The sequence below is a fragment of the Peromyscus eremicus genome, chromosome 2 (genome assembly GCF_949786415.1).
Source record: "Peromyscus eremicus chromosome 2, PerEre_H2_v1, whole genome shotgun sequence".
Taxonomy (NCBI): domain Eukaryota; kingdom Metazoa; phylum Chordata; class Mammalia; order Rodentia; family Cricetidae; genus Peromyscus; species Peromyscus eremicus.
This window is the reverse complement of record NC_081417.1, coordinates 80,521,003-80,533,771: the sequence shown is the minus strand read 5'-3', so window position 1 is coordinate 80,533,771 and position 12,769 is coordinate 80,521,003. Positions and strand designations below refer to the sequence as shown.

At 51.8% G+C, this 12,769-nt stretch overlaps 1 protein-coding gene across 1 annotated transcript in view; it reads right to left on the bottom strand.

The window, feature by feature from the left end:
* Positions 1–2,367: 2,367 nt before the first annotated feature.
* Positions 2,368–12,769, bottom strand: part of Col27a1 (collagen type XXVII alpha 1 chain) — a 118,805-nt gene continuing 108,403 nt past the window's right edge. Inside the window, exons 52-61 of the mRNA XM_059255880.1 lie at positions 12,393–12,446; positions 12,213–12,248; positions 12,094–12,111; positions 11,793–11,828; positions 10,857–10,883; positions 9,180–9,245; positions 8,275–8,443; positions 7,271–7,380; positions 5,572–5,790; positions 2,368–4,095 (exon numbers count right to left, since the gene is read on the bottom strand). Of these exons, the coding sequence (XP_059111863.1) occupies positions 3,949–4,095; positions 5,572–5,790; positions 7,271–7,380; positions 8,275–8,443; positions 9,180–9,245; positions 10,857–10,883; positions 11,793–11,828; positions 12,094–12,111; positions 12,213–12,248; positions 12,393–12,446 (882 nt within the window). The 3' untranslated portion in view covers positions 2,368–3,948. The remainder of the gene's footprint in view (positions 4,096–5,571; positions 5,791–7,270; positions 7,381–8,274; positions 8,444–9,179; positions 9,246–10,856; positions 10,884–11,792; positions 11,829–12,093; positions 12,112–12,212; positions 12,249–12,392; positions 12,447–12,769) is intronic.

Genomic DNA, 12,769 nt, shown 5'->3' with positions numbered 1-12,769 from the left:
GTTATTCGGCTCTCTACCACGGTTTGATAGCCTACCTACGGCTGGCAGGCAGGACAGAGCGCACTTCTCACGACAAAATGAGCTCCCTCTGAAGGCCCTGCCCCAGGCAAGACGCTGGGCCCAGAACTTGCAGTGTCTGTCTGTCTGTTCTCTTCTTTGCCTCATAGGCTACTGAACATTGTGTTGTGAGCTGGCCTTGGCTGACCTTTCAGCACTGTGGACAGGACAAACACAGCAAGTCGGGCTTCTCCTTGGAACCCCAGCCTGCAGGAGAACCCACTCTGCCGGCTTCCTGACACCTAGGTTGTGCAATGGGAGATTGAGAAATGTGGGGAAGGCTGGCTTAGAGGAAGCTGCCACCTGCCACTTCTGGGAAGAAACTGGCTTAGCTTCAGGGCGTTCGCTGGCCATGTCACGGGGACCCAGGAATCAACGAGACCAAGTGGTGAACATACTCGTCTCCCCCTCCATCCCTTCCTGCTGGCTCTCATCTCTCCTGGGTCATGTTTACAAAGCCACAGAGAGGCTGCTGACACTGTCAGAGTGTTCTGATTCCCAGGCCAACCTGTCCTGTCGTTCCCAGCTCTGCCATCTGCCACCTGCACAGCTCGGCTCCCGGGCCCTGTTGTGGCTTGGATCTACCGGCCCTAGTCTCTGTTCTGAGCGAAACCATGACTTCTGTTTCATGGTGCCCAAGCCCCTCTGCCACTGCCACCGGAAGGGAGTCACTGGCCCTTCCTACTACGTGGATGTGCAAGGCTTGTTTCCCTAGATGCAGCCTTGGACTCAGAGCCACACTGATGCCTGGACACTGAGGCCTGTAGTAGTAGGTCTCCATATGGCACAGCACACAGAAGGGTCTCAACCTGAGGAACCAGTAACTTCAGGTTTCCGCCGGCACCTTTTCCAGGCAGATGTTATGAATTCTCTCAGATGGACTGTTCCTCACGAGAGCCAAAAGGGGGGCACAGCCAGTGTCTCCCAACTGAAGAACAGATAACTTGCAATCTGTCCATACTGTGTGCAGTCAGCCTCCACGAGAGCCAAATTGAATTGTATGCACCACAACTGCTTTTGGGTAACCCATCTCTTGCTTAGTTTCCTTGCTTAGTTTCTCAGCCAATTATAATAGGTAAAATATTAGCATGGTATGTGGAGCTTTTGTGTATGTGTATGGGTGGGTGTCATGTTCACGTATGTATGCATGTGTGTGTGTGCATGTAGAGGCCAGTGACCAACCCCAGGTGGGTGTCATTCCTCGGGAACCGTCCAGCTTCTATTTTTCGAGGCAGGATCTCTCACTGAACCTGGGGCTCATTGATTTGGCTAGGCTGGCTGACCAGCAGGCCCCAGAGGTCCTCCACCACATCTGACTTTTCACGTGGGCCTGGGGATTGAACTCTAGTCCTCACACTTTCACAGCCAACACTTTACCAAAAGAGTCATCTTCCCAACCCCCAGTACATGGAGCTTTAAAACCAGGCCCTGTGCCGGGAATGTACTCTTCCTCCTGACCCAAACTACAGTGGTGCGCTTGGTGTTGCTGTGTCTTTCTGGAGTAGATCCCCAGTACATTGTGCCCAGTACAGTACTTATCGGCTCACTTCTTTCTCTGCTTTCACAGCACCTGTGGTCATCGCTTACATTCTGGGGTGGGTCAACCTAGAACGATAAGATGTGACAAGGGCTGGAGAGATGGCTCAGTGGTTAAGAGCAGTGGCTGCTCTTCCAGAGGACCCAGGTTCAATTCCCAGCACCCACATGGCAGCTCACAACTGTCTGTAACTCAAGTTCCAGTGGATCTGACTACTTCACAAAGACATGCAGGTCAAACACCAATGCATATAGCCTGGCAGTGGTGGTGCATGTCTTTAATCCCAGCACTTGGGAGGCAGAGCCAGGCAGATCTCTGTGAGTTCGAGGCCATCCTGGTCTACAGAGCGAGATCCGGAACAGGCACCAAAACTACACAGAGAAACCCTGTCTCAAAAAAAAAAAAAAAAAGATGTGATGGTATTGCCATCAAAACGAACGAAGGAACACCGCATGATTCAACACACACATGCAAAGCCCTGGGTCCCATCCCTGAGTATGGAGTGCAGCTCAGAGGCCGGAAGGGGCCAGGACAGCTCCAGGCTTAGGGGCTTGGATAGAGAAGGGCTCTTCCTACACTTGGACATCCCACTCTTCCTCCAGAACCTTGGCGTCAATTTGCCCCCAGCTTTAAGCCCCAACACTGGTCACTGCCTCAGCAGGCCACCTCCGGGCATCTTCCCTCCTCACTCAAGGCTTCAGCCTGCCCTTGAAGAAGCATCAGGCCACAATCTCAGCGTTCCATTGCTCAGTTTTAAATATTTATTTAAAGTCCAGAAGGGAACATGAGAAACAAAACCCACTGAGGGTCTGGACACACTGACATTTAGACAGAAACAGAAGAACGACAGCGAATACACATCCGGTGACAAGAAGAGACACAGAGAGGAAACAGGAAACAGCGCGCAGATGAGGACCGAATGACAAAACGCACATCTAGCCTGGGGTGGGGCGGGCAGGGGTACACAGGCAGCGTCTGGGGGAGGGGGTGGGAGTGAGGTATTAAATAATGGAAAGCAAATCCAATTCCTCACAAGACACAACTTTAGAAACACACAAATACAGACTTTGACATCAATCCTCCTTCTATAAAAATAATTCCATAGTTAAAATAACTTCAAAATCCAATTGGGGTCCCGACTTATTTAGGTTGCATGGAAGATCGCTGTTATGGAGACCGATGAGGTACCCCATAACTCATCCTTCCTCCTCCACCCAAATAGGCGCTTGGGGAAAGGATGTGGGTTTCTACACAGCTGTGCAATCGGAGAAAGCAAGGAGGTTGGCTGCATTCGGAAGATGAGCTCCTGGGAGGGAAACCTTGGTCTTCAGAGATGGTTAGCATTTACAGTTCACCTTCCAGATCAGCCCTCGCTGAGGAGCATCTTCCTCCAATCTGAGGAGTCTCCTCCCAGGTCTGGTGTTCTAAAGGGAACCAAACCCCTCCCGGAGCATGGAGGACCTCGTCAGAACGCCTCCTTAAAGGTCAGAAGCAGAAATCTTCATACTTCTGGTTTCTAGTAGGATTTTTTTCTTTTTCTTTTTCTTTTTTTTCTTTTTTTTCTTTTTCCTTTTTTTCCTCCTCAGCAGATTACGGGGGTAATGCTAGTAACATTGTTAAATCCCCATTTGGAGGAGAGAAAGATTATGGACAAGGCCCCATTCAAAACGTTTCTTCAAAGCCTGTGGCAACAAAAATAGTAGCACCTTCAGAATCTTAAATAAGGTTTTTTTTTTCTTCTTAAAAAAAAATCACATACATTATGAGAGACAATTGTGAGCACCAGCAATTTCACAGTGGGAGGTAGCGCACAGCACCCCAACCTGGGGGTCAGCCTCTCCACACCCCCAGCTCCTCTTGTCCTTCCTCACCTCTCCCAGGTGAAAAAAATAGTAACACACCTTCTTTTTGTTTAAATAATATATATATATAATAGATAAATTTCTTTCTCTCCTTTTCTCCTCTATTTTTTTTTCATATCTCCTTTCTAATATTGCACATCAAAAGCCCCCTAACAGGGACCAGCCGACAACACGCCCCCTTCCCTTGAGGTGGCATCAACGGGGGAGGGACTCTTTGGGCAGGAAGTTGGGGAGGGAGGGGTTGTCTATGGAGCTGGGCAACAGGCCATGGGCTGGAGTGGGCCGCAAGCCCTGCTTGCTCTGACTGGCTCTTTGGTTGGGGCTAAACTCCAGGACAGACTGCTACCCTCTCTCAACTCCCTCTGAGCAGATAACAGCTGGGACTTGCACCAGGGTCCTGAGGCGGGATCCCGCATCTTCTGGGACTAGCTGCCCCTAGCCTTTTCCCTCCCCAACAAGGCTTAGAGGAGCCTGGAGGTCAGAGGTCGGAGGTCAGAGGAAGCACGCAGGTCCGACTTCAAGGCGGTACTGCTTCCCTGATGAGACAGGTGGGAGGTTGTCCACGCTGACAATGGGCAGCTGCTGGGGGTCCTGGGTCCGGAAGGTGAATAGTGTCTGGTGCCAGCGGCCATCACGGACCTGTAGGTAGGCAGGAAGATGACATGAATGTGATTCTTGCCATTTATAAATGCGTTTCTCATTATCTTTTGTTTTTGCAGGAACAATGACTTGTACGTGGCATATCTGGACACACATCTGGCTTGGTTTCTTGTATTTTTTTTAAAGTTTTTTTGAATATTCAATATTTTTAATTATATGTATGTGGTGTGTCTGAGTGTGGGTTAGTGTGTGTGAGTGCAGGTGCCTTAGAAGACCAGAAGGTGGCATCAGATTCCTCGGAGTTCAAGTGGTTGTGAGCTGCCCAACATGGGTACTGAGAAATGAAATCAGATTGTGTCAGAAAATGAAGTAGCAAGTGCTCTTACCTGCCGAGCCATCTCTTCAACATCTATCTATCTATCTGTCTATCTGTCTATCTGTCTATCTATCTATCTATCTATCTATCTATCATCTATCTATCTGTCTACCTGTCTATCTGCCTATCTATCTATCTATCTATCTATCTATCTGTCTGTCTGTCTGACTATCTATCTATTATCTGTCTATCTATCTATCTATCTATCTATCTATCATCTATCTATCTATCTATGTATCCATCCATCTCTCTGTTTTTGAGACAGGGTCTCATATAGCCCAGCCTTGCCTTGAACTCCTTCTGTTCCCCCTGCTTCCTTCCCCCTCCCTCCCCCCATCAAGTCCTGAGATCACAAGTGTGAAACATCCCACTGATGTCAATGTTTAATGTTTTTTCTTTTATTCTTGTTAAGTAATGTCGTATGAAATCCACTGTGTTTTCACTCTGGGGCACATTCCTCGTGTGAATATCCCATGAACAGATTCTACAAGTAGACCCTCCAGACCCAAGGACAGCTAGTGTTCTTGATACATACTGACTCTATATTTACACAGAGCTGTTTTCCAACATCTCTTTTCTCAGTAGCTTCATGTGGAGAGCACATCTTTAATGACACTGTGGATTACTAGTTCGACTTAATGAAAGTAGTTTTACCCATGCATGACTTTCTGTCTCCCTCAACCCTTAGCACACATCCTGTTTAAGACATTTGAAAGTGACCCAAACTATTAACAGAAAGAAAGCCCCCTGACTAGTAGAGCGAAGAGAACAGACACTCTTTCAAAGAGGCCTTTGCAAAGTAACAAATGTCCCTATCAGCCTGAAAGACTTTTATCAGCATAGACTCCCCCCTTAGGAGGTTCCCAGAGAGGTTAGCCTAGAGAGTGCAAGGCCCTGGGTCCACCCCCAGCAACACACTTATGCACACACACATTCATACACACACATGTGCATGGGCACTCACACACAGAGGAAAGCGAATAAAGTCAATTTTACTAAGTAAATCGTTCTAATGAAATTGAATGATGACAATGAATTGTATACAATGTAGTATAAAATGATAAGACATACTTAGAAAACCAGACAAGTGTCTCCTAGTGTCCCCACATCAAGGGACAATGAGGCGCTCCAACAGTTACCTTGCAGCCATCCACAGACACCTCTGGCCTGAACTGACCCCCAGCTTCGAAGACCTGTCCATTCCAGGCACGGAAGCGCACGGCTTGCCTGGCAGAGAGGCGCCCTGGGCCCTCCTGCCACACCGTCAGGTTCAGGCAGTGGATTGTGATGTGCTGTGTCCCCTCAGAGCTGAGCAGGTGCAAGAAATTCATCTGGACCCGGCTCACAGCAAACTCTACCTGTGGGGAGAGGCAGATGGGAAGGAGCCTCCCGCAGCCCTCAGGTCCCCCCACTTTTCTGGAAGGCACCAGGGTTAGCCCTCTCCCGGCCAGTTTTTCCTGTGTCATCTGCCCACTAGAAAGACAGGGAAACCGAGTTCTGTGTGAGCTGGTCCTGTAGCCTAGTGGCCGTTCAAGCCCAGAAGCAGAGGTCTGAGGGTCTGGTTTGTTTGCTCTGCTCTCCCAGGTGGGTGAGGTAAGGGTTCAGCCAGGTCTAGAGGCTGGCAAGGAGTCTGCCCAAGCTGAGTATGGAGGGAATGTAAGGGGCCTTAAAGAATTTAGCCTATAGAGGATGCAAGTGTTATCAAAGCTGCGGTATGGGGCTCCGGGGAGGCGGGGCTTAATGGGGCTTAGTTCATTGAGGGTGTGCCCTTCAAGAGGCTATTAGGATCCAGCACTTTCCTGTCTTTTTTTTTTGTCTTCCCGACTGCCAGGGAGTAAGGAGCTCTCCTCTACTACAGTCCATACCACAGACTCCATGGCAAAAGAGCCAACTAATCAGCAGGAGACAAAGAAAACTTTTTTTCCCTTCCAGAAATTTTGTCACAGCGACACAGAGCTGATTAGTCTGTCATTGTTCCTGATGGAGACGGCAGAGCTGCTGGGCAGCTCTGTTACCGATCCAGACTTACACCTCTGACTGACAGGCTTGCCGTGGGGTCCCCAAACCTCCAAGCCATCAAGAGGGGAGCCCACAGAGGTTACTGCGACCCTGCTGGATTGTGAGCTCCAGCTGCAGGAACAGTGGCAAGTCTGACCTCTTCACACCTGGCTCAGGGTCTGGCTAGGTCGGGAAGCCAGCCGACTTGTGGAGCAGCTGGCTGAGTGGAACCAGCACCATCTCAGCCAGGGGAAGGTGCCGCGGGGCGTCTATGGCTACAAAAGTCTGGGGCTCCCTACCTCTTCTGCAGCTAGAGCAGCTTCTCCATGTGGCACACTCCTACCCCCTCCTCTACCCCACATGGACAGCCTTGTAGAAACAGACAGACAAGCCGTGGAAGGGCATCCTGGACGGGAATGGCCACACCCCTCAGTTGCTGCTGCCTGCCTGCCTGCCTGCCTTATCGTTGGGTCGCCTGGCTCCACCCCAAAATGCTTAGCTCAGGGACAGACACTGAATGAATTAAAGATCATGCGTGCAAGAGTGACACGTGTCCCCAACAAACAATCTTTCGACTTCGTGCCAACAATTCATGATTCTCTTGGACCACTCTGTGAAGATGGGGTCTTCAGCCCTGAGAGTCCACAGTGTGTGAGAACACAGCAGTGTGAATGGGTTTGTTAACCACACATTAGTCCTACCCATCCCCAAGTTCTAAGAGAGGGCACTATGTTTCAAGAAAGGATGGCTTTCCCACAGCTTTTCAAGAAGACAAGCCAGGCTCGGGGCAGGGACTGGTAGGGTGGGCAGAACCTGGTGGCAATGGGGAGCAGATGGTACCTTGGAGGCCGTGATGGGTTTCAGACACGTCTGCCCACCGTGTGTAAAGTTACAGGAGACTTCAATGGTGTCAGAGGAGCAGCCGAGGTTGGGGTCTACCCAGTAGGTACCTGCAGCAGAGCAGGACAGGGACATGTGTATCCAGAAGGAGACTGGAGGGGGTTCTGTAGGACCTGTACTTGTGACTCAGGGAGCTCCAGTGGAGTGGGAAGTTAAGGGGCAGGGCAGGCAGACACAAGGTATCTCAAGGCACAGGCAGGATGCCTTCTGGGTAGAGCTGACAAGCGGGGAGTTCCATGCTCTGGTAACAGTCCCTGTGCTCTTGCTGGGATGTAGCTACTCTGTAGAGTAGCCAACTAGGGTCTCAGCTCCTGTAGGTTCTTCAAGGCTCAGGCTTCCTCCCAGACCTGCCCAGGGAGCTGGGGCTCTGGCCTACATCTGGCTTCCTTTCATCTATACTTCTGCCTGCACCTGGCTTTCCTGCTAGGCTTCCTGGCTGCCAAGAGTTCAGCAGCAGAGGGAAGGGTGCCCCAATATCTACTTCTAGCAGAGCAGTGCAGAGCTAGACTAAGGACCAGGTGGCACCATGGCATGTCCCAACTCACAGATGAGGTGAGTCACAGTCAGGTGAGGTCAGAAAGTGAGGATCCCTGCTCAAACAGGAAGCCCCTGGGTTTCTTCTAGCCTTTGGACAGTTTTTTGGTGTTTTGTTTGTTTGTTTGTTTTCAAAGTCTTATCCTTATGCTCTGAATGGTTCCAACTTGTGGCGCTATGGGCCATTTTCTCTACAATACCCTCAAAGCCTGAACCATGGGCCTGGCGCTGTGAAGCTCGGAGGCTGTTTCCTGAGTGAATAAATGATGCTGTGTGTCTATCTCTGTGAGGACAGAAATTGGGATGACATATGCCAAGGACCCAACAGTCCATCGACCTGAGCTCCTCCTGAACTTGTGCTACCCCAACACAGGCAGGAAGACCCTCCTCAGCCCCACAGACACTCTTACCATCCGCCATCCTCTGCTCACAGTCCATGAGGTCCCGGCAGACCCGGGCTGGATTCTCCTTGGTGCCCAAGGGTGTCTTAATGCTCTGGATGAGGTTGCTGAGGTAGTGTAAGGTTTTGAAGATCTCTCCTCCCTGGTCCAGCACCAGCTGGTCCGGATAGCTGTACCCCTGCTATGGAGAAGAAGGGCCATACGTCCTGGCCTTGCCCAAAGTCCCAGACACATTGCTCTGAAGCTCTCATTGTCTGGGGAACCCAGCGACCTCCCAGTTCCTGGCTAGCTCAGACTGGCTACCCCTCCATATCATAGATAAGGAGAGGGAGGGTCAGGGACATAAGGTAGTAGGGCCAAGGGCTGCTTCCTTGCCCCTGGCCTATGAGCCCCAGCAGGGTTGGTAGGAGGACTGAGCTAGAGGATTGAGCTCCCCATCATGACAAGGAAGCAAGGATGCAAAATGGGCTCAGATATTGGCTGGAATACCCTAGACCCATCTCAGCCTGGAATCTCGGCGCAGAGCTGACCACAAGCTGGGTCTCAGCAGCACACTGGGGCTCCCCTGTTTCTGGGTGACCCCTGGGTGACCCTGGGAACCTGCTGTGGGCTATGGTCCAGAAAAGCATCCCTCCCTCACTCAGGCCAGACACAAACTAGACGTGAGAAGCTTCCAAGAAACACAAGGGCACAGTGTCTGCATCTAGCCTGGTCCTGGCAGCCTGGGCTGTGGTACCACTTTGGACCGTGGTTTCCATGCGAGCCTAGGGATGCTCTCCATCTGAGACTGTGAGGCATCACTAAGGCAAGGGCTCTGACACTCTCGGTGTCAGCCATGGGGACAGCATCGACCTCCATGACCTCTCTCTTTCCCCCAGGACTGGAGGTCATGTGAGTGGAGGTCCCGGCGTTACCTCTGATCTGACTGCTCCGTGAGCATCCATCCATGTCTGGAAAGCTGCCCCAAGGTCATCTTGCTGCTGTGCAAGGAAGATAAAAGCTGTGTATCCTGTCCCCCTCCCAGGGGAAGCCAGATTCTGAAAGTAGGGGCCACGGGTACAAGCGCCTACTCTCTCGCCCCCACCCCACCCCACCCGTACCCCACAGGGTCTTGACCAAGTCACACATCCTCTAGGAGCTCCCCCTTCTTCCTTTGCAGAGAGTCAACGTTGAACATGCCACTCCCTCCCACTAAGTCCTTCAGTAGCTCCCCAGGGCCCTAGGTATTAAGTTCAAATGCCTCGGCATGGTTAAAAAACCCCATGTGTTATTATGGTCTTCATCCTTTTCTCCCTCCACCCATGCTCTAGAACCAGGCCCACACTGTTCTTCTATGTCCCTAAAAGCCTTGCTCTGCCTAGCCCCAGGACCTTTACACACCTTCCCATTGCCCAGGGAAGTCTTTCTGTCCCAGCACAGTATCCAGTTTTCTCAACGGTGGGTGTTAATGCTCCCCAGAGGACACGAAGCCCCACCCGGACTAGGGAAGGGATAATTCTGCATCTCAAGGTTGGAAGCAAGAAATGCTGCTAGCCCAAGAAGCTGGGCAACTGTCAGCAGTGCTAGGCTGCTCCTGGGACAGGGGGCCTCTGTGGAGGCTTCTGCCTCCAGGCTGCTGAGGCCCACCCTCCACATCACCACGGACCCCATGGTTCTAATTGTCTTGCTCTTGAGTATGTCTGGCCTCGGCCTTGGCACTCAGACGGCTTGAACACAGCTGTAGGCTTACCAAGAACACAGCAAGGGGTCTGGGGTTGGGGTCCAGAGCAGGGCTGTTGGGGGATTCCCAGCCTTGCCCTTTCCAACTGAGGGGCCAGCCTTGGTTCCCTGGTCTGGAAAATGGACCCCCAGATAAAACATTCTCCCAGAGCTACTGAAACCATTTCTAATAGTGTCTGGCATATGATGAGCGGCATATTTCAGCTAAGTTATATAGAGCGCCCTCTCCTTTTCCACGTCTAGGAAAGAATGGGCTTTGTCTCACTCTCCTTCCCCTGCCTGTCTTTCTGATGAAGAGATGGGTGATGACGGGCAAGTGCTTTGTACGTATGGACAGCACAAAGGGAGGGATGGGTAGAGGCTGGGATGGAAGAACAGGCACTCTTTGAGCATCTAGTAGCCCCGGGGCTCCTTTTCCATGCCACACCCTGGAGATGCTGTCAGGGTCTGAACCAGTGCTCACTAGTGTGGGGACAACATGGAGACTCACTGGTCTCCAGGATGGGAGAGCTGAGCTGGGATAGGGCTGCTGTGCCCATCAGAGAACAAAAGGATCCAAATATACCCACAAGCCTGACCTGCTGGACCCCCAGTCTAAGGAGGAGAGAGCCTAGCATCAACCTATATGTGTGAAGGACAGAGACAGACCCTGGCACTGGTGCTAGAGCAGCCCTCCTGCACCCAGTTGGGGACATGGATGGGCCTTTTGCCCAAGGCTGCCCTTGCAGCTCCAGGCCCACAGCTCCAGTGCAAAGGACAGGACATGGACACTAGCGGTCCAGCCACTGTGGCCAGAGAAGGCTCAGCTTCTTCTCCCCCGCCCACCCTACAGCCTCATCCTAGGAGGTCAAAGAGAATGGTGTGCAACTTACAAACTGGACAGGATGCCAAGGAGGACCCTAGAAAAGAAGGTGGAGGGTCAGTATTTGCTAGGGCCTTGGTGCTGGAGGCTCAGGTCACTGGAGACTGGAAGGGCTATCCAGGGGGAGAAAGCTTGCTAGGCTACAAGCTCATGGGCATGCTCTGTAGCTATTTCCTCTGAGTTGGAACACTTTCTCTTAGGGGGTAGAGGGCTACTGGAACTCAGGAAGAGTCACCAGGCCCCTCCCCATGGTTAGATAATGAGTTGCAAAGACTGGGGTGTCTGTTGGGGTTGGGGAGGACTCTCCTGCCAGCCAAGCTGCTTGCAAGCTGGGGAGGGAGCTCCAGCTTTCAGGAGCCATCACCCACGGCAGGGAGCATCTCAGTGATGCAGCTGCCTTGGTGCTCCCAGAAGTAACCCCAGTAAGCATACTGGCACACTAAGCTAGACCTGAGTGGGTGTGTTTCTTTGCCCTGTCGATGTCCTATCTAACATGGAGAGATGTTGGTTCACATCTCCCCAGGAAAAGCCACACAACAGGTCCCCACTGGGCCTGCTCTATACTCTGTACAAGTCTTAGGCCCCAGGAAGCACACAAGGCCCATATATCTTTGGGTCGGGCATATTCTGTCATCAAAATCTTGGTCTAGGGGCTGGAGAGATGGCTCAGAAGTTAAGAGCATTTGCTGCTCTTACATGGGACCTGGATTTGATTCCCAGAACTCATGACCATCTGTAACTCCAGTTCCAGGGGATCTAACCCCCTCTTCTGACCTCCAAAAGCACCAGGCACGCTTGCTGTGCACTTACATGCATGCAAGCTAAACATTCACACACATAAAATAAAAAAAATAAACGAATCTTTAAAAACAAATGAAAACAACCCTCGTCTCACTCAAAGGAATCTGTCCCCTGCCCTGGGAATCCAAAACGTCCAGCTACCTACCGGTGGACCTGGCCGACCCCTCGGACCAGGAGGACCCTGTGGAAGAAAGAGGAGACAAGTCAGTGCTGGAGAATCCCTTATCCAGGCTGTCCTTTGTCCTACCCAGGCCCAGGGATGATGTGCCCCTGGGACAGAAGGATACAAAGGGGAGGGATATGATCAAAAGAGAGAGAAAGAGAGAGGGAGAGGGGGGAGAGGGAGAGAGGAGAGAGAACACCTAAGAATGTCACTGTGGAAAGGAGATCCTGAGAGCCCCCCATCCCTGTCACCAGCCCTAAGTCCTCACACCCAACCTACTCACCTTTGGGCCTTGCAGTCCCTAGAGACAGAATTGAAAGGAGAGACAGTTAGGAGATGTGGGCTGAGCAGTGGCTCACCTCCCATTACCCCACAGTACTGCCTGCCAGGCTGTCCACTCACCCAGTCCCCTCGGCTGCCTCTGTCACCTTTGGGACCCTGCAACAAACCATAGTAATAAGTTAGGGCTCAGAGGGAAGTCCTAGTTCCAATATGGGGAAACTGAGGCTCAGACTAGCTCTAAGTCATGAAATGCTTTAACCTACAATGCAGGAGACCCTGCAGCCTCCCCCTCACACATACCGAGAGTCCAGAAGGTCCTAGCATTCCAGGGGGCCCAATGATACCTTCCTTTCCCTAAAGGAGAGAGAGGCTATGAGTCCTCGATCTGGGCCTGGGGAATAGAGTGACAGAGGAGGGTGGCTGCTGAGTGTCCCATGGGAATGAAAAGGGTACCCCTTCAAGCAGGGCTGGGCCATGCGTCTCCTGAGCATTCCTGCATGCTGGGGTGAGCCACAAGAATAGATAAGGGAGGGACCGGGACAGTAGCAGGGGGTGTGTCGTCTGCTAGCAGGGGACATGGTGAGCAAAGGCACGAAGCTGGCAACAGCAGCATTGAGCAGAGGCTCTGGGAGCAAAGGAGCAGAAAAACGTGTGTGTTCAGCCAGCCGACGGCCAGC